Source organism: Corapipo altera, unplaced genomic scaffold (assembly GCF_003945725.1).
Source record: "Corapipo altera isolate COAL_440 unplaced genomic scaffold, ASM394572v1 2, whole genome shotgun sequence".
Classification (NCBI taxonomy): Eukaryota; Metazoa; Chordata; class Aves; order Passeriformes; family Pipridae; genus Corapipo; species Corapipo altera.
Window position 1 is genome coordinate 13,563,507 of NW_020884890.1, and position 24,496 is coordinate 13,588,002.

The 24,496-nt window shown below is 37.5% G+C and overlaps 1 protein-coding gene across 2 annotated transcripts in view; it reads right to left on the reverse strand.

The window, feature by feature from the left end:
* Positions 1-24,496, reverse strand: part of MDN1 (midasin AAA ATPase 1) — a 95,736-nt gene that overhangs the window by 35,936 nt on the left and 35,304 nt on the right. Inside the window, exons 31-62 of one of the 2 annotated variants that reach the window (XM_027644910.1) lie at positions 24,288-24,418; positions 23,134-23,278; positions 22,080-22,209; positions 21,295-21,519; positions 20,680-20,877; positions 19,006-19,214; positions 18,353-18,475; positions 17,151-17,348; positions 16,952-17,059; positions 16,180-16,368; positions 15,304-15,393; positions 14,931-15,191; positions 14,528-14,798; positions 13,852-14,011; positions 13,423-13,539; positions 12,063-12,271; positions 11,818-11,963; positions 10,775-10,977; positions 9,427-9,647; positions 8,277-8,390; positions 7,594-7,726; positions 6,827-6,936; positions 6,032-6,165; positions 5,142-5,302; positions 4,690-4,810; positions 4,064-4,274; positions 3,690-3,921; positions 2,424-2,550; positions 1,383-1,553; positions 1,025-1,239; positions 545-926; positions 231-340 (exon numbers count right to left, since the gene is read on the reverse strand). In XM_027644910.1, coding sequence (XP_027500711.1) covers positions 231-340; positions 545-926; positions 1,025-1,239; positions 1,383-1,553; positions 2,424-2,550; positions 3,690-3,921; positions 4,064-4,274; positions 4,690-4,810; positions 5,142-5,302; positions 6,032-6,165; positions 6,827-6,936; positions 7,594-7,726; positions 8,277-8,390; positions 9,427-9,647; positions 10,775-10,977; positions 11,818-11,963; positions 12,063-12,271; positions 13,423-13,539; positions 13,852-14,011; positions 14,528-14,798; positions 14,931-15,191; positions 15,304-15,393; positions 16,180-16,368; positions 16,952-17,059; positions 17,151-17,348; positions 18,353-18,475; positions 19,006-19,214; positions 20,680-20,877; positions 21,295-21,519; positions 22,080-22,209; positions 23,134-23,278; positions 24,288-24,418 — 5,555 coding nt within the window. The remainder of the gene's footprint in view (positions 1-230; positions 341-544; positions 927-1,024; positions 1,240-1,382; positions 1,554-2,423; positions 2,551-3,689; positions 3,922-4,063; positions 4,275-4,689; positions 4,811-5,141; positions 5,303-6,031; positions 6,166-6,826; positions 6,937-7,593; positions 7,727-8,276; positions 8,391-9,426; positions 9,648-10,774; positions 10,978-11,817; positions 11,964-12,062; positions 12,272-13,422; positions 13,540-13,851; positions 14,012-14,527; positions 14,799-14,930; positions 15,192-15,303; positions 15,394-16,179; positions 16,369-16,951; positions 17,060-17,150; positions 17,349-18,352; positions 18,476-19,005; positions 19,215-20,679; positions 20,878-21,294; positions 21,520-22,079; positions 22,210-23,133; positions 23,279-24,287; positions 24,419-24,496) is intronic. The other variant, XM_027644911.1, reaches the window with a different exon arrangement.

Here is a 24,496-nt window from a genome sequence, read left to right on the forward strand (position 1 = left end):
AGCAGTAAAAGGAGCGTACAGATAATTCCTTAGTTACTGCAAGTAAACAGCACAGCCTCTGCACTTTTCTTTACCACCACAATATGGAAATTGATACTGTAAAATCAGCAACTCTTGTTTCTACAGAAAGACAAAAACATCGTAAAGCCCTGGAGAAAACTTTCAGAGCCTGAGCATACAAAGATGACATGTCTAATCTAAAAGAGAGAAGTTAAGTGCCTGGATGTTACCTGATATGTGGATGAATATAGTTGCTGACTGCTTCATCATCAATACTTTTTCCTGTATGTAGCTGGGACGAAAAATCGTATGTTTTCCATTCACACTCCAGCTGGTATAACTAAAAAGGAAACAATAAACCATTTGCAGAGGTTCTGATTTTTATAACCAAGTAGGTACATCATCATCTTGGACATTAAAAGAAGTTCTAACTGTATAGTTTAAAAATCATGACTAAATACTTGCCCAAGAATACCCAAGCCAAACTCCTCTGTGTTGATTTTATACATCACAAACATAAAAGCCAATTCAGCTCCACACTCACCTCTTCTTTTGCGTACTTGAGCTTGTATTCTCTTTTAACAGCTGGATCAAACCTGGTCTGTGGGAGCCACACCTGGATCTGCACCAAGCCAATAATCACCCAGAGACTTCCTCGCCAAGCTGTCTCTGGTAACTCCTTAAGCCCTTCCCCATAGAACTGATGCAAGCAAGTGAGCAGAAGAAACAGGAATTCTTTAGGGAGTAACTCCTGATCAGTGATGCTTCCAAGTATCCTGAGAAGGTACTGATATGCAACAGGATCCTTGAGGTAGAGCTTCTCACAGCACTCCAAAAATTCTTCTTGAAGATCCATTGGAACCAGATCTATCAGGGCAGAGAGTTGTCTCCCTATCATTATTCCTTGTAGTCTAGCATCCGTGTGTCTGAAGGAAAAGGAATGAGAGAAGTTTACACATGGTAAGCAAGTTTCTGTAATGTGTTTTATTTAAATAACATATATGTGGAAGAAAGGTCTTAATACCTAAAATCTGCCACTGAAGAGACAGCCATGTTGGTCCACAGTGCTGTGCTGACTTTGTGAAGCTGCTGTGCTCTCTCCATCCATTCTCCCAGTGTTACATGGGATGATAACAGAACAGGAAGCTCACTCACATCCCACTGGCTTGTCTTGCTGCTGCTAGTTAGAATTTCAAAGAAGCACTTTGAGAAAACGGCTCGGGTCAAAATGCCTGGGCCCTAAATTAAGAGATAAAGAGTTAGATTTTTCAGATGCAACTTGCACTGACTAAGCTAGAACTTACAATATTGCTTTAGAAAACTGCTGAATTATTCGATAAGAGTATTCAGCCTAGAGTTTGATTAGGTCAGAAGAGACAAACCTTCAGAGAACGGTTCATATAGGATTTAGAAAAGTTCTTTTCCTCTGTTGCAGGCAGTGGCCTCCAAGTCAACCAGTAGTCTGGGTCTGTTGTGAAAGTACTGCTCCAAAAGGATGCTAACACAGCATTAACTAGTTGAGATGACAGAACAGACATTTCTTCAGGTGTTATCTAAGGAAAAAAAAAAGCCTAGAGTTGATAATAATGTACAGGAGCAAAAGAGAATTAGGTGCATACACATACAAAAAAATGATATTGTTTTTCAGTACAGACAGTACAAGATATTACTCTAGATCCTTTTCAAATTCATACAGCATTTGCTTGCATCTCTTCCCAACAAAAAGAGTACACTTCCTGAAGTCTGCACTATCTCCTGTCTGTGAAATATGCAGCATCTTTACAGAGCAACTTGTTAGAATATAGCCTCTAGTCTTTGACTGTGCAACCTTTTATTACAATATACTGGGGTGCAGAAACACGAAACAGGGTAAAGCTATCCAATACTCTGCTCTGAAGCATTGAAAGTGAACTTGTGGTTTACTATGCTTTATGGGAACACAACCATTGTATCATAAATATTAACCAGTTATTAAATGTTGTACAGAAAATGCATCAAATAACTTTATCAGTCTATTTGATTTACAACATAGAGCTAAGAAAACTGAGATGCACAGGAACAGAGGTATTTTTCAGCATAATGTTACTTTGAATACATAGATACAACCAGGCTGGCACCTGCCATTCAAACAGTTTCCTGTTTTCCGTTAGGTCACAGATGGATAAATGGAACAATACTACCAAAACAGATCATACAGAACTATGTTATTTAAGACTTCATTGTATTTTATTTATGTTTTAACATCATATTTTAATTACATTTTCTGAAGGCCCACAGTTAATAACCTTCCTTATTAAAAGAAGGAACAGATTTTGTCAGGCACGGGGAGGAAAACTGCATGTCAAGAAACTGAGAGATATACATATTTTGGATAATCTGTTGAAAACATTTGCAAGGCTAATTAAACTAAAACTTGTCCTTACTTCATTAAGGTGCAACAAGTGCCACAGTCCAGAGAGCTGATGAGAAGCAGCTGGTGTCATCTTCAGAGAAAAAGCTATAAACTGAGCTAGTTCTGAACACATGCTTAGTTCTTGACTGCAGTTCTCCCTGTAGCAGGTAAAAAAATAAAACCGAAGTAATGTTTAAGCAGGGTACATGAAATAAATTATTTGGATAGTAAAACAAATCAAGAATGGCAGGCAAAGTCACTGAGAGGTTAAAACAACAGCATTTCAAACATTGAAGAACAAGTACTCAATACCTTGAATCCTTCCAAGCTGACAAAAACACAAGAAAAAGAGGAAGAAGTGGAAACTCCTGTAGCTATAAGCTACATGTTTAACAAAACATACAAAACATTTGGGAACAAACTGGCTTCTAGCTTCATAGTTTTTGTAAAAAATCAGAACTTCGCTGAATTCAAGAGTGAAGCAGTGATCCTAAGAGTCTCATTGCACAAACAGTACTTTCACTGAAATCCATAAATGAATAGCTCTTTTTTAAGGAATGGGAAGCCAGATAAAAAATAAATACATTTGGCCCCTTAAAACAACAGTAACACATCCTAAATAAATAATGTTAATTTAAACTATGATTCTATGTGTGTATAGTTCACACAAAAGGAAGCATGCATGCTAGTGTACTTTCTCTGTCTTCAGGTGTAATCCAGACTGCAGTAGCCCCCAACAACATGGTGATAAACATCTTCATGTTGATTCCTAACCTGAAGGACTCTTCTATTTCATTAAAAGGCAAATATGTATTTGCAAAAGAAAAATGCTATGTGCCATTTACTACATAAAAGGTTTTAATTTTCAGTCATCTATGACCCATTCTACCACTAATAAAGCAATTTCTGGAGTCTCGTGTGTTTACTTCAAGGGGCTTGGACATCAGCATCCCTGTATTTGCCTTAATAAAGCAAGCTAGAAAAGAAAAAAATTACTTTCTCAATATAACACTAAACCATTTCTCTGCTGATACTTTTTATATTTCCCCGGGTGCAATTCTGCATCCAGACAAGGAGTGCACATGCATTTGTATACACAAATACACATATTTGTGTCCTACAGAGATATACATGCACATACACAGAGTTAAATATATATATATATATATATATAACATATGTGCAGACACACGGAGATTTACATGCAGAAGTAAAGCACCAAAGCTGCAGCTTCTAGCCAGGGATTCTGTATCTCATGGAAGGAATATAGGATTTCTTTCTACAGCCGCCTTCTTACCTTCTTGTACAAGCTTTGGCCACAAAATCTGCTGTCATTTTGTACTGCCAGAGCACGCTTATGTATTCCATTGCAGGCCACAGCTGAACTTGACTGCAGAGCTGATTTACCAAGGCAGGGTCTAACTGGTTGGAGATGGTGTCTTCAGGAAACCTTTCTTCTGCATGACTATATTTAACTCCTTCTGCTCTCAGGTATGAATGCACAGCTTTCAAAAAAATCTGTAGTTGACCTGTTTGACAGATTGTAAGAGGTACATAAATGCATGTACCGTATTTCTTGCCACTGAACATTTAACATCCTTTCCATTTGTATACAGAAAGGATGGAGATGACAGAAATCATCCTTTTGGGCTCTTTAAAAGTCTGACCTACCCAGACTAACATCTTCTAAATGGTTGGCTCTTATTATCAGGCCATCAGCTTGCAGCAACGCTTTCTTCGTCTTCATTCCAGTGGCAGCAATTTTCAGACAGCACATTTTTTCCTGCCATCTACTTTCTCCAAAGGCCAATCTTAGCTCCAAGATGTTAAGTGGTTTGCTGAGGACTTTCAACTGAGAAAAACATTCCATGCCCAGTTTATCCTGGAAACGTGGAAAGGACAATTTGTTTCAGCAGCACTAACAAAACAGCAAACAAGATTTGTGACTGCAGTCAAAACTAAGATTTCAAATTCACATGCACACAACCGCACAACAAGTTCACAATCTTTCAGTAGCCCTACTCAATACAGCAGAAAACAGAAACTGAAACCGTTGCCCACAATTCCTCCTTGTTAAGTTTTTTTTCTTTTCTCTCGTGAAGAAACTACATAGAATATACAGACAAACAACACTTCAACATGGCAATCTAACTAAACTAGGGGCAATAAATACACAGAATAATAAAAAATACCAGCAGCTACTGTCATTTATAAGAAAATGCAGTTTACACCTGCAATTTAAATACATTTTCTTAGAAAAATCTCCTCAAATTCTTAGTAGCATTTAATGTAATTACCTTAAAAGGAAGAGGTCTTCCTAGAGACTTCTGTAATATTTTCATATTGGCAGAAACACCAGCAGGATTGACCAAGCAGTTCTGAATCTGCTGTGAAACAGACTGAATTTCCCTGGAAATCCTTGTAGGAAAAAAAAAAAAAGAGGGGTAGGGGGGAGAAAAAAGCCCATGCAATTAACAGAAATTTAAGAAACAAGGCAAAAGGATGCATAAGAAAGGCTAGTCCCTCTCTTATCCTTTTACTAATGGGGTAAAAATTCTAGATGATCATTTGAGCAAGCAGAAGCCCAATGTTAGGAACCCTGAATTTTAAAAATGAACAGTTATTTAATATACTGTACTTGCATCACTAATGGCAAACAATGCAAATTAGCTATAATACTAAAGAAAATAGTAATTTATACAGACATTTAACAGAAACAAACCAAGAGCCACTACACAAAGCCACTCACTTGTTCTGGTCTGATCCAGTAAGCATCTGAGGAATTCTGTCAATTAGGTGTTTCATAACCCAGTGCCAGTGCAGAGACAGAAGTGACAACCCTGGTGAATCCACTGTCACAGTGTCAGAGACTGCCCAGAACCGGTCACGCCACAGCAAGCAGTATAAAATCTAACAAGGATAAAAAGGTTACAGTTTTACCACTGCTGCATATTACAGAATACTTTGTACTTCAAGCAAGAGAAAGAGCAAACCCACTACCACTTGCATTAACTTCAAGCTCCCACAATGCTTTGTATTTACTGCTACACAACCAGTACTCAATTATAGGTTCTCTAAAAATATCACACAGCTCTACTGGCAGGTGGAACCACAAGCCAAAACCAAGCAATCCCTGCACCATGTTTACAATGTCAAGATTTCAGCAAAATGATATTCATGGTCTGAAAAGGAAGAGGGAGAAGCAAACCACCCCCGTGACCTGCATGCCACCTGTCCAGGTTCAGATGTTCTTATCGCGGATGGATGTGGATAGTCCCTTTACCATCAGTGGAGAGAAAGAGGCACTTCTACAGCACAATTCATGCCATCCTAAGCAGGCATTAGAAGGCTTGATGATGAAGTTCTGACTATCTACATCCCAGGTATGTACATTTAGGTAAGATAATTCCCACCCCAAGTATCTGCAGGCTGAAAACCTACATTCAACACAGAACAAATGAGAAGAAAGAGCACAAATACAGCCACTAAAACAAACATGATCATTTGCCTGCTGCCAGGCATATTCTGAATACCCACAGAAGCACTGTGCTTTATTCCATGGTCCCTGAAACTAAAAATAGTGTTCTGCACACAATCTCATTTCATTTAACTTCCATGTATGACGAAAAGTCTACTCACATCATGCATGTCATCATCACTTAGGGCCACCTGAGTAGACTTCACCCAGTGAAGTGCAAACGCATCCCAAAGTTCAAAGAAAGCAACGAGGTTGACCACGATTGCATGAGGAAGACAGTTGTAACTTCCTGGATCTGAGGTTTGGAGAAGAGGGAAAGAAAGACAGAGAGAGACTAAACATTCCAGCCACATCACATGACACATAGGAGTCAACTTCTGATCACTAGATCCTCTCCAAGGTTGAGAAAAAAATAACAATCTGAAAAGTTCCAAGAATTGAAGTAATAAAAGCAGTCCTTTGCTATTTGCACAATTCTCTATTACCTCTATGCATTTTATATATATCTATAGATATAAAACCCATAATGAGGGAATCATTGATCAGTTGCTTCTATGCAGCACAGTAACTTCATCACTGAATTCTTACCCTTTGCTTTAGAAATTAAACTTCCTACATACATAAAACAAAAGCATGTCTGAAGAACTTGGCTCTTCTTACTAGCTGAAGACAAAACACTACTCTAATTTCTCTCCACCATTATCCTAAAGTTTAGATAATTAAGAGAGAAATTATATTCACTCATTACCTAGTAAAGGCAGGACATAAATAAGGTATATCTAATTTAAGAATAATGTTTTAGATACCACATTAGTCCTCATCTGACTGCTTTACATTCACACATTCTTTGCACGCTCAGGACATACCATGTTTAAAGTACACATTTCATAGTACTGCAAATTAACCATATATCAAATTGAATATAGAAACAAAGGGAACTGTGAAAATCAACCTACTTTTGCGGAAATCTACAGACATTCTTAAGACACTGTTTCTTGGCTTCTTGCTGGAAATCAAATTCTTCTCAGTGTGACTTCTTTTTTCTCGGTCAAGAAATAATGCTGCCCTGAAGTAAAAATAAAGTTGTTAAAAATCCAGTACTATTTTAAAGCCTCAGCCTTATGAGAGTGATGAACTACAAAGTGAACCATATTACATTCACTGTATTATAAAAGAACCAAGTGCAGCACAACTAATTGCTTGAATACGGTTTCTGGAGAAGCAGGCTTCACAAAGAGTTGATTCCTGACTTCACCAGGTACAAAACAAACCAGCTACTAAACAGATGCAACACCGTGGCCTGCAGGATATGTGAACAGCTGCTTCCTTATGCTGCAACCTCGAAATCTGTATAATTTTTACTTTTTTAGGAAAAGCAGTCCAAATTCAAAAGTAGTGTAACTATTTAAGTTACGTTAGAGATTTCACACTGCTGCTTCAGCCTCTTTACTGCTTTGTCCCACAGTTGTGGTTTGTCTTTGAAGTACTGCAGCCTATATGGAATGCTGTGAGCTCTGCTCCTTATACTAAGTGATTAGTTTTAGTATGCATCTGCAGGAAACAGAAGCAAAGAATTTAAATACTGTACAAAAACTCTGCCTGGTATTTTAGATCACATCTGTCAAAACCTAAAAACATACTTGGCAGACACCACAAGTATTCACTCAGCACTGATTACAGTCATTGGACAGTCTTTACAAGTTAGGTTTTTTTTGTAACCTACCGATTTGCTGCAGATTTCAAAAGGGTTAGAAGCTGGTCTGTGTGTTCCATTTCTGTATTGAAGTTCGTCGAATTTCTAATGATCTCCAAAAACTGCATATTCCATCTTGGGTCCAGAGGCATCACATGTTCATCTGGAAAGGCAGACGAGATAGGACAGCAGTGCAAACATTACTCAGTGAAAGACTTTTCTTGATCCCCCTGCCTATGCAAGAACATCAGAGAAAGAAAGAAGGAAGCCTAAGAGGAAGGCAGAGTCTTGAACTCTCTCACTCCAGATATCCAAGCAGAAAAACATTAAGTTGACTGCAGGTTCTGTAAAACAGAACAGTGACAGTAAATTAAACAGCAGAGTACCCAAACAGACAGTGTGGAAACAAGTCCAACTCATAACCTAGGCAAAAGATCGCCAATCACCCATAAAAGGTCCAGTGTCACTGTATATAGCTTTCATGCACCTAACAAGCTTGGAAAGGGAACTACAGGCCTGAACTCTATAAAACACCAAGGGAAAATTATAGGCCACAACATGGGTTTCAGGTGGGCTAACACAAAAAATCCTGGGGAAAAACAGGGTGCCTAAACTACCAAGTCAGAAAGGCAGGGAATATATGCATCGCTCTTCAAAATATTGCTTAACTCTGGAAGCACCAATGTCTTACATATTTTTTTTTTTCAAAGTACCTGTCATATTTGGCTGTAGCAATTTAATCATGTTACTGACTCCAGATGAGAGAGGACTGGCATAGAAACAACCAAGGGCTACGGCACCAGCTTCCAGCTGTATCCGCACTGAATCTGTAGGTGAAGAGGAGAGAACAGAGGCATAAAAGAGCATTTAATACAAACAAAGAAAAATAAATTCAACTGAGCCAGCACAAGCAGACTGAATCAAATCTGTGCATGCACTCTGGATATGCTGGTTGATACTATTTTGTATTAGCTTCAAGCAGTCTTAAAAGCAGTCAGAACGTCATGGCTGAAGACATAAATCCAGCACAGAGTTCTAGTTAAACTGGTATACTTCATGTATGCTTTAAAAATATGGCTTGTGAAAATCCATGAGCTTATACCTTCAAAACTTCCTCTCAGTACAACTAGTTTTGTGGGGTTTTTTTTCTCTCCAATTTAAAAGAAAAAAAAGCACATACTTTTCATTCAAGTAATTTTCTAGCTATTTTCTAGTTTATAGACCTACCTGCCTGAAAAGTCAGCAAAATAAAGGGGAAGCAATCCCATTAACGTAGGGACAACACAAACTGAAATTTCACACCATAAAAGGAAGTTAAGTGTGTGAATTACTTGGACTAACTCCTGTCTAAATTCTCCATAAGTTTAATGTGATTAATAATGTAATTAAGCAGTGAATAGCTCATCTCAGCTACTATCCTGAATGTTCGTTCAGTGAATACTGCTTCAGTAAATCTCAGTTCTGCAGTTTCTCGGCTTTCTAACCATTTGTATTTTAACACCAAATACACAGAGACATTTTACTGTTTTTACTATCACTAAAAGAAATAGTGAAAAGAAAGGCATATTTGCATACACAGACCAAGAGGGATCCAAAAATAACTATAATTCAAAAGTGGTACAAGTTACACACATGTTCGAATAATAAAGGACAATGTTTAGCCCAAAGCCTCCTGTTGTCCCTAATATGCACAACCTGTTTCTGTCCCTCTGTGGAGCCTCAATGCCCTCAATTTAGTGTGGAGAGTTGAGTTTTCATGTCATATAATTTGAATGGTCTGAATGTTTTCATGGAAGATTTACAATTTGTGAAAATACAACAAATCATCCCTTAGGCAAAACAGAAAGTTAAATAATTACATACCAAGCACCTGTGAGAGATTTTTGGCTAAGGAGTTAAGCCATTTAACTCGTAATTTCCAATCTTGATTGGTTGCCTTTTCTATGAACAATTTGACTGAAGCATGGAGAACTTCCATTTTATCCATCCAGTTTGCATCTATCTCAACAGGACTGAACTTGAGACTCTCGGGGTTAGTGGACTGCATAATTTTTTGAAGATCTTGCAGAGTCAGTGGTAGTGTCCTGAAACAAAAAGAATTCCAGTAATCAAGGGCTCAAACTGCCAGATCCAGGGAATAATATATTTTGCAAGTCAGAGCTACTCAGGATGCAACCATCTGCAGGCAAGAGGGTAGCAACACAATAATCTTTCCTCCTTTATTTATCTTTAAAACCGGTTTCCAACTTCAAACAAGTTGGGAGTGTCTACCATTAGGAACTCACTATTGTCAAAAATTCATGCAGTACCCGAAGTGAATATGCACAGCATATCACTGAGAAATTCTAACTGATTTGTGCACCAGAAGTTAAAAAAAAAGATAAAAGATAAGAAAGCAAGTGTCATTGATTAAAAAACAAGCAAACAAAAACAAACAAAAAAGCAAACACCACAGAATGTTGCTAAGGTTTTACAATTTCAACATTATATCTTAGTAATAACTTCTACAGCTTGTTCTTTCACTGGAAGCAAACCACAGTACCTGTCCAGAGTAGGTTACTAAGCAAAGAAGGCGGAAATGAAGTTTTTACACCAGTGTTGTGAAAATAAGTTGCACAAGAAATCATTAAAAAAAAATTCTTGCATATGCCCCTTGCACATGGGCCTCTGCTTCTCTCAGACAGCTCTGTCTAAAGAAGAAAATGTGTTTTTTCATCTGAAGCGACAGGACTTAAAATAACTGATGAATAATCGATTACACAAAAACATAAAATACCAAGGATCATTAGTATATTTTGAATTAGTTAAACACTTGGGTTTTTTAAAGCTCAGAAGGAAACTGAAGGAAGAAATTTTGTAGCTCTTATTACCTATTAAATCCAGTGTTTGCATTCACATTTTCTGCTAAATGCATACTCCTAGCAACTCTCAAAATGGGTCAAATGTATACTTAATGAAGATTAAAGAATTAAGTATTTTATATATATTTTGAGTATTTTGAAGACTGAAGCATAAAACAGTAAATAATTAAACTTTTATTTGTAGTGGTTGCATGGAAAGGTAACAGAAACACAGTTACAGAGCATGAAGATCACAGTTTCTGCCTGTGCAATTTGATGAAGAATTTTGCAGCAAGGAACAATGACATGCCATGAGTAGTTCACATATATCACTTCTTATTTATTAGACAAAAATAATGTTTCCAGCCTACCTGCAGTTTCTAAGGTTAAGTCTATGCAGACAATACATTAGGACCTGTGCATCACTCCGGACTGTCGAAAGAAGTGAGTCTTCAGCTGCAAACAGACCTGTAGGTAGGGAGTCTGGCCACAGTCCCATTGCTAGCAAAGACTCACCCCAAGTTTCATGGGAAGCCAGAGAGGAAGTATGCTGTGTAACCAATTCTAACACAAGCTACAACAAACAACCAAAAAGCACTTTAGAATCATATTTAAACATGTAACACATATTCAAGTGCAATAGCTCAGGAAACTCTTTAATTACATGTATTTATTATGAAATCACTATAAACCAAATGTTCTAGAAACACAATAAAAGTACCAAAACATTCCTACCAGAAGTGGAATAACATATTGTACAGTTTAAAACAGGAATTGAACATGTCTGCAGATGATAACATCCACAGTGTTACAGGCTACAGACTTATCCTAAAGTCTCAGCTGAAGCTGTTAAAAACCAGCCTCAGAGTCCAAACTGGATATTCTCCAGCTCCCTTATGCTGCAAATGAGTGAGCCACTGTCTACAAAATGTAGGACAAATCATGGGGATTATCTCAAAAAGCATATCACAAATTTAGAGTCTTTATGCAACTCTCACTCATCTGACCTCTGTCTCCAGTAGCATGCCACAAGGCTGAGGAAATATGTCATGAAAGGGCAGGTGACAAATGAAATTCACTGTACTTCACCATTCAGTACTAAAAAGCTCCAACTTCTGGAGCTTCAACCAATCTGTTAAATTACATGGAGAACTGTACTGCTTATACCGGAGCTAAAAAAGGCTCAGTATCTAAAAGATACAAAAAATGTTCCAATGCCACTTAACACCTTTTCTTCATCACTTGACAAATAATTGAGAAGACGTTTAGAATTGTTTGATTTATCTCTCCAAGAGCACCATCTTCATCAATCCCTCACTCTTAGGCACGTAGGAAACAGGACATAGCCTCAGGAAATTACATTTTTCACTTATCTAGATGATACAAGAGAAGCTTCCAAATAGAGGACTTTTACCTTTTGGTTAATCTGCAGTTGTTGTGAGTGGCCATAAACTTCCCAACAGGCTCTGTAAAAAGACTTTGCTAATCCAAAGCCTCTTTGTATTTGCTGCACAATCAATACAGCAGCCTGAAGCACAGATGACAAAGATGACACAGAACCTGAAAGATACACAGCATTTAGCTTTAATACTGAAGAGTTCATCCATACGTATGTAATAAGCCCAAGTTGTTAACAAACACCGAAGTGACTTTTCTTACCTGCTATTGCCGCCTTGGTTTCTGAATGCACAGCCATAAGTGCGTCACAGACGCTATCTCCAACTAAACCCAAGCTATGAAGGAGTAACTTCAAATCCAGACTGTCCAATACATTTCCATCATTCTCCCCAGGAATGTAAATTTCAATCCCACGATTCCGCATGGCTCTGGATATTTCCCCATGAACTGGATCCATAGAAAGGAAAAGTCTGTTGGGTATTAGAATAGAATAATTCAAGCTGGAAGGGATCTACAACATCATCTAGTTCCACTGCCTTACATTCTTAAGACGTAACTTAGGTCCTTAAACTATCACTCCAGAACCACCAAATCTGCTCTTCCATAAAGTAAATTCATCTTCATAAAAATGGGGACACTAATATCTAGAAAGCCAGAGACAGTTACTGAATTTAAATAAGAAATCTGTATTAATAGTTATACTTTGAAATTAGACACAGATATTCTGCATGACTTTCAACTCATATCTGAGCTATGTCTGTTTTATCATTTGTCCACTTCCAAAGAAAAGTTAAGCTATGCCTCTGAGCTATAAAGGCTTTTAAAAGTCTTAGCAACAGCTTCAGATAAATATGTGCTGTTTAAAAACTAAAATATTAATTACCCAAGTAATTAATACTATCAGCAGACATCTCTTAAAAGCAAGGAGGAAAATCTACTTCTGAGATACAATGCAGTGAAAACAGGTTTCTGTGAAGTCAAAATGTTGTTTCCAATTCAGAGGAACCAGAGCATATCAGTCCCAATATTCTTTTCATGAATTTATAAGAGGTAGGAATTATACAGAATACTCTATATGCTCTCCCCCCATCTTCCCCACAGACTCATTCAGATCTGAGGCAACAGATTGCCTGTTTGGGTTTGGGTGGTTTGTTGGGGTTTAAAGTTCTATCATTACAGGAAACTCAAATTTATAGATGAGATGGAAAAAGCTGGGAAGAAAATTATTATGTCCATATACCAGCATATCTAAATACTTCACCATCTTCAACACATGTTCCCTCAACTTCAACTACAGTGAGAGAGGGAAGTGCTGAAATCCTAATTTAGAAATGGAAAATCAAGGTAGTGGTACACTGCTATGAATTTTTCAGTATATGGTCTGTGCTACAACAGGGATATAAAGCAAAACCTCTTAAGTTCTCTCTTATATGCTTATCACAGTGCAGTTTTCTTCCTTGCCAGACAGTGTTACTACAGTACATGGCAAACTGAACAGCATTCCAAATACCAAAAGACTGGCTCACTGATGACATTTTTATTGTAAACCTGGTATTTGGTAAGGGGGAAACATAAAAGGCAAAAAAACCTCAAAACAACACCAAACAGAAATGCAATGCACCTGAAGTTTGGATGAGGAGATATTGTAGGAATTGTGCCATCTATCACACCTCTCTCACTCATGGTAAGAACACCTCCTGGTTCAAGTAAAGCATTCAAGCGGTCCAGCACAGAAGGGCTGTATTCAAAAGAAATTCATATGGTTATGCAAAGGTAACAATTTGACCCCTTTCTGATCTGAAATCAAAATGGTACCAGTCTTAAACAGAAAGCAAAACACTTAATTACTTTATAAAGTAACAGGAAAACCATCAACTGCTAAGCTGGAAGGAAGCTAAGAAGGAAGACACTCTTCCAAAAAATCTAAGTTACTACTCCTGTGTATTATCTAATGTAAAATGTTCAGCTGTGAGCCACACAGTAAGAGGCAAAGTCAATTGGGTAGGTCAAAGGATTCACTCACTGAAACAAGGTCACTAAAATCTCTTACTTGCAGAAATTAACGTTGTCCATTAAGAGCCAATCTCCAGACTGCAGGGCCTGAACCAGCATTCCATCCACCCACTCAAAAGTGCCATGGTTGTTACAGTCAGCAGCCTGGGCTTGTTGTAGCTTGAAGTGCCGGAACTCTTCTACCAGGTGAGCAAACTCTGAAAGGAAGTATATCTTACATTGAGACTTACATTGCTGAGGAAGTTTCCTGTTCCATTCAAGAAAAATAGTCATTATTTGTTCATAAACATATATGCTTCCTCCTTTCTGGGGGCACAGAACAGCAGAGGCTCCAACTCTTCAAGTAGCCTTCTGTGAGCCAAATCCATGTGAACAGAAGGGGTTTGCAAGCAGAGACATATAACCCAGACTGACACTTTCCTCCCTAAACAGATATTCTTCTCCACCCCTTCATCCCATCAGATGAAATTTTATGGATACTAATGCTTTATGTTAAACAATGATTAAAAAAATAAGAAAAGGAAAAACAACCCATATGTTACTCTGCTGACATTCATAACAATCAGCTGATAAGTGCTTCAGAGTAAAAATGCAAGAATAGCATATCCAAGTTCCCTTTCTTAGGAATACAAGATAAGAGCTTGTATTGCATCATATGTTGAGTAGCTCAATACAGGAGAATTTCGGTACTTTAAATTGCCCACCATACATACCTGCCTTTGAGTAAGAATTTATTTTGTTATTCAGTCGCTGGGTAAGCACAAGTATTCCCTCCAGTTTGCTCACTAACTCAGCTGTAACACTTCTACCTCCTTCACCCAGAGATCTGGGTTTGTAATTCAGGATGAAATTGCTCCAAGCACGCAGCACAAGTTCAGCGTCATCTGCACAAATTTCTGTCAGGAGAAGACTGTCCCTTACAAGTGTGCTCACAGCATTCTCCACTTTTTCCAAGAGGTGCTGCCACGGCCTATTGATATCAACCTGCAAACAGGCCATTACAGAGTTAGCTCATGCAGAAGACTGGGTGACATAGGCTCCATTTGTAAACACTAAGCTCACAGTGACTGGTCACCGTTAGGTAGGAAGGTGAAATATAACCAAAACAGCATTTACCTGTTCAAATCCACCCAGGAGTTCAGTTGTATCCATTGCACTGTTCATTGCCATGATTTTTAGTCGATGGCCAGTGAGATGGGCCAACAGCTCAACAAGACTGGTTTTGCCGACAGTTGCTGGGCCCACCAGGATTACCATCCAGCTCATGTGCACACATTTCATTATGGACTCAAGGGACTGCAGTGAATGATGCAGAAATGAGAGATTTCTGCCAGGATGAGGAATACAGTTGCCACGAGAAAGAACTGAATAACCAATCTGAAAGGGATGAGAGACACATGGATGAATACTCCAAGAGGCAAACGAGAGTTTAGCTGTGCAAGTTCCTTACTTCTCTCTCCCCTCACAAAATCTCTTGTCAACAGTTTACCTGAACATTATATGGATTGATGTGAAACGCCCTGGTTCCTGTATAGACATGGGCCTCCTGGCCAAAAATGTCTCTAAATATGGAAATAACCTAGAACAGTCGAAAGAGCAAAAAAGAGACTTATCAGTTCAAGGTATCCATTGTTCCAAAGATTTACTTCTAGAAATTTACTTCTAACGTAGCCTTTCCTCTAAGCTCCACAGCCGTGTGATAGTAACTAACACAGTTAAATCACAAATGTCATTTAACTCAAAGTAGAGCCAGCCATTAACACAAGTGTGAGCTGCACGCAGCAACTCCTTCATTAATCATGGTTTCCTGTGACTTGAAATACTGTAAGCAATGCTTCTCTTTAACAAAGTACTGGAACAGAATTCACTTAATAAGTAAGCTCTTTGACAACACAGAAAAATATAACAACGTTACAGGGAGGGGAAAGTAAACCCAGGAGAAAAATATGCAGTCACATACAGTCAGTAACTTCAGTCTTTCACTTCTAGTTTAATACCTTTTAAATGCTGTGAAACTAAACAAAAGCAAAAGACTTCCAGGCAAGAGAGGGAAAAGAAGGTGGCAAACATTATTTAAAACAGAATCACACAAGAATATGTTCTGTTTTGCTCTGTTTAAGTCCTTTGTTATTCTACTTGCCTTCACTTACACCAGTTTTCTGCTTTTATTCTAATTAAATTGATATTTCAAACAGCAAGGGGAGCAGGTATGTATGTCAAACCTTAAAATCCCAAACAAACCTATTTTCTTTAGTAAGAGATAATGTCTATGAATGAATTGCAAAGAATCTTTAAATTTACACTTGGATTTCTGTAAATATTTCCTGCCCATCTGAAGAGCGAGGAAGGAGAACACACAGCTCACCTTTTCTTTGTCTTCCTTGGTTCTCATTCTTTCTCCATATACCAAAAACATATGCTGGCCTGGATCATAACATCCTGGTGACTGATCAACAAGCATTAGCTGGCACCAGCGGAAAAGATCACGTAAGTTGAACTCCCAGGGTCCTCCTTTCTGTCCCCATTTTCTTTCAGTCATGACTTCTTTGTCAATCTGTAAAAAAAAAGCAGTAATTAAAAATATAATCTTTTATTCTACCCACAAGGTGGTTTCAAATATTTTTTCAAAAACCTCAACTGAACTTTTGCCTTTGGCACTGCTTGCAAGACAGATGACAACCAAAAGAGCAAGTTACATTCACTTTGCTGAAAATATGTCAGAACTAAAGCTTGATTTAGTTTGTCTGTCCTCTACTATTTCTCCAACACTCAGCTCAATTTTCCTGTTCACTCTTGCACTCTTATAAATTAACATTCAGTAAGATGCTGCCAGAGGAGATTTTACATAAGGTCACAGAATACTACTTTCTCTTAAGATTACTACTACTGTGTATGCATGTTTTGTCTTCTATGAAAAACAATGCCTCATCAATTATCAGCCAAGAACCTGATTGTCGTGGTACAAGAATTCAGGTACTGGGTTTAGTGGTGTTCTTTACTTTCTTTTGCATATACTTCCATCCCTCTTGTTTTACCCATGCAGCTCTCTATAAAAATGTATAACATGAGACTTAATTTTTTTCCAATTTTGTTGCATTTTGCCTACTTCTACACAAAAGAAACAAAACCATACTTACCTTGTTATTGAAAGCAACCATTTTAGCAAGAACAGTTTTATCAATAGCAGGAAACAATGTATTTGCAATAAACTTCATATCTTCTGCTGACAGTGGATCAACATACACCTGTAAAATCAAGAGGATTCAGAGTGTTGACACAATCAGAAAACTACAAGACAGGATCATGACATAGTTTAAACCAAACAAATAAGCTTGCCTGTGTAAATCTATTAAGAAAGGACTTGGGCAGACCCTTCCTTCCACCTCCTTGCCTGTACGGATTCTGGCATCCAAAAATCTTAGTCGTCTTGTGCTGTACGTGAAAATTCATTCCCAATTCTGGAACGTAAATCTCAGCTCTGTGGTCAAAGCATGCATTTAGCCCCTCTAATACAGACTGAGAAGCCAGATTCAACTGAGGAAAGAAATAAGGATATAATATTAATGCTCCACAAAACATTTTTGCATAGTCTCTAGTTTAATAGTCTGGAATACATAGAAAGTAAAATTCAATTTCTTTGCTGTTCTAGAACTATGACATGTTACTACCTCCAGTTAGACTGCTATTACACTGGAGTAACTATCACTTTTCCTTATGGGTACTTGTTATTTTTACTGTGTTTTTTTCATTTGGATATCACAACAATTATCCATTGTAAAACCTGCATGTTCAAGATCTTTCTTCTGAACTTCCGTGACATTCAGTGTTTTGTTGGCTGGCTTTTTAAAAGGTGGTAGACTAGGTTATTTAAATATAATGGTTGTTTAAAGTCGTATTCTACTCAATAGGGGGGGAAAAAGGAAGTATACAAGGGGCTAAAAAATTCAGGAATTTGCACTGTGTAGTAATTAGAATGCACATTGCCAAGAAGGCAGATCTGTGCACATGTATGCTTGAAAGCATTTGCTACATGGTACGTGAACAAACCTGTGGTGACAGGATAGCTTATATTCACATGATGGAACTCTTCTGCATATCAATTAAATCAGTACCCAACACAATATATTTGTCCCAGCAAAACATCTTCTATTTCAGTGAAATTATATTCATGTAAGACCACGTATACCAAAGCTTCTATTGACACTCTTGCCTAAAAACTTTCAAATGTAATTCAAATATATCCTTGGTTTTCTGCAGTAATTTAGGCTGGGATTCAACCCTTGTTCTATCATATCAAAGAAGTCTAGTCCTTGCCTCTCTCTATGGAGACTGAATGGGCAAAGGGACTGAGTAGAGGGAGATTAATTTTCTCATACATGTAATGATCACTTTCAATGTGGCACTACACATGCTTAACTAAAAGTAAGCAAAATTTATTTCTGTCATCAACCTTTGAAGCTATCTCTCCTACATGCCAAAACATCAAGTTTGTTCTTCTAGAATATTCCATTTTATTTGTCCCCCAAACCTGAATTTACCTCATCTAATACAATCCAGTGTCCAGCCTTCAGTGCTGCCAGCAGTGGTCCATCACGCCAGGCAAATTCTCCTCCCTTCCCACCTTCAACAGGCAAGTCTGTTCCAAATAAGTCTGTCACATCCTTTGGGAGCAGAGAACAAGATAGGGGAGTTGGGGAACTACAAGACTTCACAAAAGTTCATAAACAGCCTTTGTTGACTTTACTTAGCATTTTCTCCCTTCCTTTTTAATACCTACATTTAGGTTTATTTAAAAAATTTCAGTAACTGCAAAATGCTAAAAGGTTTTCCATTGCAGTACTCCAGTGACCAGCTACTATTTTTAAAAATAAAAATTTAAGTTGGAACAGAAAAGCTAAGAAGCCGTAAAACTGTTTTCAAGTAACATTGCAGAAGCCAAGAAAAACATAGTACACAAAGATACACATGACTTCACTTGAAAAGAATAGAAATGTCTGGGAATTGGCATTCACTCAGAGAAGCTTACTGCTCTTTCTGGTTCCCCCACCCATTCAGTTTTATCTTTAGACTAAGAAGGAAAAATTGACATCTCAGACTCAGTGCCAAAGTTAAAAAGAACTGCATTTTTAAAGTTAAACAAGACTTCTACCCTGCCATAACACCAAGTTACAAAGATGGTACTTTATTCTACCGTTTGTTCGGACAGGTTGATTCTAACAAGACAGTTTCCCGAGGCTTTTGCTAGGGCAGCAACTAGACTGGTCTTGCCCACTCCTGGTGACCCCTCCAACAAAATAGGTTTGTTAAGCTGTAGGGCTCTTAACAGTCTTTGTGCATTCACTGCTGTAGTCCCAGCATTTAAAGCATAATCTGTCATGTTGTTCCTCTGGAGAACAGGGCCTAAAACAAAGGAAAAGTAAAAGAGAAAACAATTAAACCAGAATGTTTATGCTGGAGCTGTTGACAGTGTGCCTCTGAATGAGATTGTTATGTCTGTAAATTGCTGATCTCAGTACAGCAAGCAGTGGAGATCAAGCTTGTATGCCATTCTCAGAGATCAGGCACATACACTTTCTGTTTGACCCACAGCTGTGTCTCAACCCATCTCCGCATATCTATGTTGGATTTTGCAAAAAGCATATGAATATATCATTGATTTTGTCAGGAAATTTCAACACCTTCCGGTTCATGAACTAAACTAGAGAGCTATCGCTGAAAAAAACATAAATCTGTCCTTGTGCTTCAGACATGAGGGTTTAAAACTCAAACGCAGCTCTTGAAAAACTGACACTGAAGGATCCAATTCGGTCATGCTACAGAATAATGTATTAATCTTTTCCATACACTGCTACTTCTGTGAAGGAAGACTGCTTTAATTAAAATGTGCTTTCTCTTTACTGTTATTATGGCATACAGTGGAGAGAGAGAGAGTACAGAGCTCGTCTGCCAAATTCCAGCCAGTATAGCTCACTGGGACATCACTCCCCCAAATCTGTAATACAGCATTACTCAGGTATACAAGACACTAATCACCAATTTATCTTACACATCTTGATACCTGTTTAGTATGAAAAGGATCCAAAGAGAATCCTTTTGTGATCTACTCAGTAGAGAGGAACTCAGCAATTTACAAAAAAGCATTACCTTGTCCACTTTTATGCACGACTAACACAATTCATGAATGCCAAAATGTTTAAATATCAATGATCAATACAACATTAGGAACATTAGTTTTACTATCTAGTAAAAACTAACCAGTTGAATTAGAAAGCTCACAGTCATCACTTTTTTAGTCCTGTCACTGTATTTTAAGGGTAAAAAGCACTTTTTTGCTAGTCCCATCTGCATTAATCTATCCCATGAAGAACTGAAATGCAAGGACTAAATAATTTTTGCAAAGACTGCAGCAAATTTTCGAGAGCCTACAGCGAGGCAGGACATTAGTCTCCATTCTGTTTAGCTTTGTACTCAGGATCCCTGCTTCCCATGCTTTACACAAGGGCCAGGATGAGCTACAGCTTTAGTTATTGGAACTTAACAGGCATTCTGACTGTGCAAAAGTGACAGAAAATTACAACTCAAAATTAAAAAAGCTTTGTTAAACCAAAAAAGTCTGCGAAAATTAGGCCATTAACCATTAAGAAGTCATCAAAGAAAGGGATGAACAGATACGTCTTCTTAATAAATGTGATTGAGTTGCAACCCACACACTTGTGGAGGTAGAAAAGGCATTTTTTTAAGGTTTGAGAACAAATAAATTGTTCTGTGATGGTTCAGGTATCCTACTTAGATTTAGCAAATAACAAAGTTACTGAAAATACAAACCACAGAATAAATAACCACCCACTCCCATAAAGTCTCTTGCCTCTTGGAATAAAAAAGGGGCGAATTCCCATGAAGTTGTCCATCCATACAAACTGTTTCTCCTTTGTTCTGTCATAAATCTTTAGTTCATTCTTCTGATAATCAGTCAGCTCAAAGAACTGACTCATTTTCTCACATAAAAATGTCAGGCATTTTTCACGAGCTAATAAAGCTGTATCAGCTGAGTAGGATGTTGTACCTGTAGTTAGAAAAGTTAAGTAAGTGTGTGCTTTACAAACATAACTAGGCACATTCATTTCATAACTAAGAAACTCAATTCCTTCTGTGCACACAAGTTTATATTTTATTTTAGTGTTTTTGCTTGCGAATGCTTCCAGTACTATTTACCATGGACAAATTGTTCTGTGAGCAACAGAATTAAGGACACCTTATTTCCAAAGCCCGTTCTTCTCTTAAGCTTTCTGTATTATTCAAACTCTTGCTACCGAAACACAAGAAGGCATATGACATACATGATATTGGTAAATGGCAGTGAAAACTTCTCCCAGAAATGTTCCATGCTGGCCCAAAGTATTTTGTTTGCATTTGACTAAAAAATATTAATACAAATACACAGTTTCATATGTTTTGCTACTAATGAGCACTGAAGATTTACCTGATCCTATTCCATCAATATACACCAAACATGCAGCATGGATAAAAGACATCATTGGAGAAATGTGATTATATCCCTTGGCAGAATTCGACTCATCGTCTACCATGACATTCATAAAATTAACCCAGGACAAGACATCTCTCACACTGAGAATACACTGGTGACCAAACTCTTGATTAGTCAGCCATTCAACAAAGTCCATCATGAGTTCTGCTATGTCTGCCCCTAAAAAGAGAGTAAAATAAATAAAAATCAAATAAATTTGAGTTAGAAAATAATTGGTCACATCTACCACACTTGTAAAAAACATCTCTAAAGTAGGTACAGCTGTAATGCAGAGCAACACGGGTGGGTACTCTCTATCCTAACAGGCAGAATAACTGAAGAGTAAGTTTACGCCTATGCTGTCATTACAGATCCTTTTAAATTCAAGTATCAAGACAGAATCAAGTGACTAATATTAACAGTGAAGCTGCTGGCAGAAAGTAAAGTGACAGTTCTTTTAACACTCTACATAGAAACCAAGTTGGGACACTGAAGAGCTGGGGACAGTTCAACTACCTGGATGGTGAAGTAAATACAGCCTTGAACTTAATTTGGCTAGCCATGTAACATACATATTAAAGGAAGAGCAAAATCTAAAATATATCATAACTGTCCTCAGAAAGAGATGTAGTTAGAAGAAAAAGGGTCACGGTGGTGTAAATTCTGAGAAAGGGTTGGCAACACTCAAACTTTTTATTTTCTTAGCAATGTTTGAATATGAACACAAAAAGAATACCCACCTTCATGGTTTACTGCACCCAGAGACAATCCTGGATGAAGATTGTGTTTTACAATCTGTATCAAATCATCACGGCCATTGCTTTGTGGACACCATATCTCAGTAAATCTATTGCGCAATGCAGGAGAAAGCTGCAAACAAGCAGAATGATACAGCAATTCAAATTACATTACATCATATTCCTTAATGTCACAGTTAACTGATAGCCTCGTAGCCACTCTACTTGTAAACCATTAATAAAGTGAACAAGCTAGACCTTTCCTTCTAATTTTGAAAAGGATGTAACAAAATCTTTGAGAGAATGTATATTTTAAGGTTTCTAGTAGTAGCATCAACACAGGAAACGGCTGAAAAAGAAAGTTCAAAACAATATGGGAAGAAACAAACCTGGTTTGCAAGTACCAAAGTTCCATTTCATTCTAGGACACCATGTATCAAACAATGGCTTTGTAATCTCCCTTTGCTTACAGACACAAACTAGAGTTCTTCTTTTAGACTTAACTTCCAACACTGTTTAAAAGTTGTGGAGGTTTGAGGGGAGTTTGTTGTCTTTGGGGTTTTCTTTGACCTGTTTTTAATTACTTAAACCTGAAGTTTAGAAACAGATTTTTTTCCATTTAATAAGAAAGACCTTTTGGGATGTGATGTTCATATTTACTGAGACAGACAAGATGACTTCTGTCACTTTCTGAATAGCATTAGGGAAAATAATCTACTATGCAACTTTGTACTACTCCAGACTCATATTAGAGCTGCTTCACAAGCCACAGTTCCTGTACTCGAAACATCCTATATATCAAGCCTACCTAGAGTATTGAGAAGTCTGAAGCTTTCTTTGACATTTTGCTGAGTATTGACTTACAGCGTCAAAATGATACCACACAAAAGTGATGGAAAACAGATACAACCTAATCCTCTTTTAGAGCGATGAAGCAGATGTCTACTAGAAAGCACTGGATGCCAGAATTGGCACAATGCACCTTATACCTCCAATCACTTAATGGTAAATATGACCTGAAAATGCATGCTGTACTTCCAGATGTTTTGACATTTACCTCTTTTTTCCCAAAGTCACCTCCTGGATTCATGGTCGCAAGGATACGAAATTTCTTTCCTGCAACTAATAGTTCTACCTCGTTCTCCTCATCATCTTTACCTCCTTTTTCAGCAAGTACCAATGTCTTTTCAGCTTCAAGAACACTAGACAAAGGTTAAAAAAACTGTTAATTTTAAATTGTTTCACACTTCAAAAGGTCACTTAAAAATGAAAATCAAATTAATTGGCCTGGTTAAACTTTCATTTGCCCAATATAATGGGTAACAAAAAAGACTAAAATGAGGGATACTGCTGCAAGCAGATAATGAAATTAAATTTATATTTTAATGTTTTTTTTTACACACAGCAAGGAGGAAAATAACTAGATTTTGTTCCTGGGATTTGACAGGGTGTATAGTTTTCAAGAGCTCACTGACAGGTTGAAAATATTAATATTGGAGATGCTAAACTGGAAATTTTAATTTTAGTTTTATTTTCTAACTTGACTCATGGTTTGAAGCGTCTTCAGATGCTGTTTAAACTGTTTCAACTGAACTAAGGTTTACGTTCTTAATTTCTTTATCCAGGGACATAGGATCTTGAATAAAGCAAATCCTTTCATCATCGTATTTTCGTCCATGAAACATAAACAAATACAGCTATTTAAATGAAGATTAGCCTGTAGTGGCACTATAAAGCCAAATATAAAGTAATGGCACCAACCAATGCATTTGAAATCAATACAATCAGTGTAGCAACATACGTCAAGTGGATATAAACATATCTGTTTTCCAACAGAAATACCTTTTATTTTTCCATACAAGTTAAGACATTAAGACTTCGGCAAGACACAGCATATTGTCGTCTTAACCTCTAGCCTAGCTGTAATCAAAATTTCAAAGAGCAAAAAGAACAAAAATGGTCTAAGTATTACTGTGATTAAAACTACCACCACTGACAGATGGATGACAATTAGAAAAACAAAGCCAACCGGCACAGAAGCTGAAATATGAAAAAGGCCAGTTATTTGTGCCACTGTCCCTTTCAGTAAGAACTATAAAACTAAGAGAGCAGCTCACCTAGGCCAGGAAACAAATGTGCTAGACTTACCCCATTCAATTTTATGTAATGAACACACTGAGGATGCTTAATACTAACATATTTAAGACATACCTGTTAAGTCGCTCCAGTACAGAATCATCAGCTAAAGAAATCTCATCAAGGAGGAAAAAACCCTCCTCTTTCATTGCTAAAACAAGAGGTCCATCACACCACTCAAAAAGTCTAGAACCATCAGATTCTTCCTAAGAAACAGAAAAGGAAATGAGAAGTCATAATAATTGCTACTTTTTGCTTCTGTGGTCACACTATCCAAGCTATTA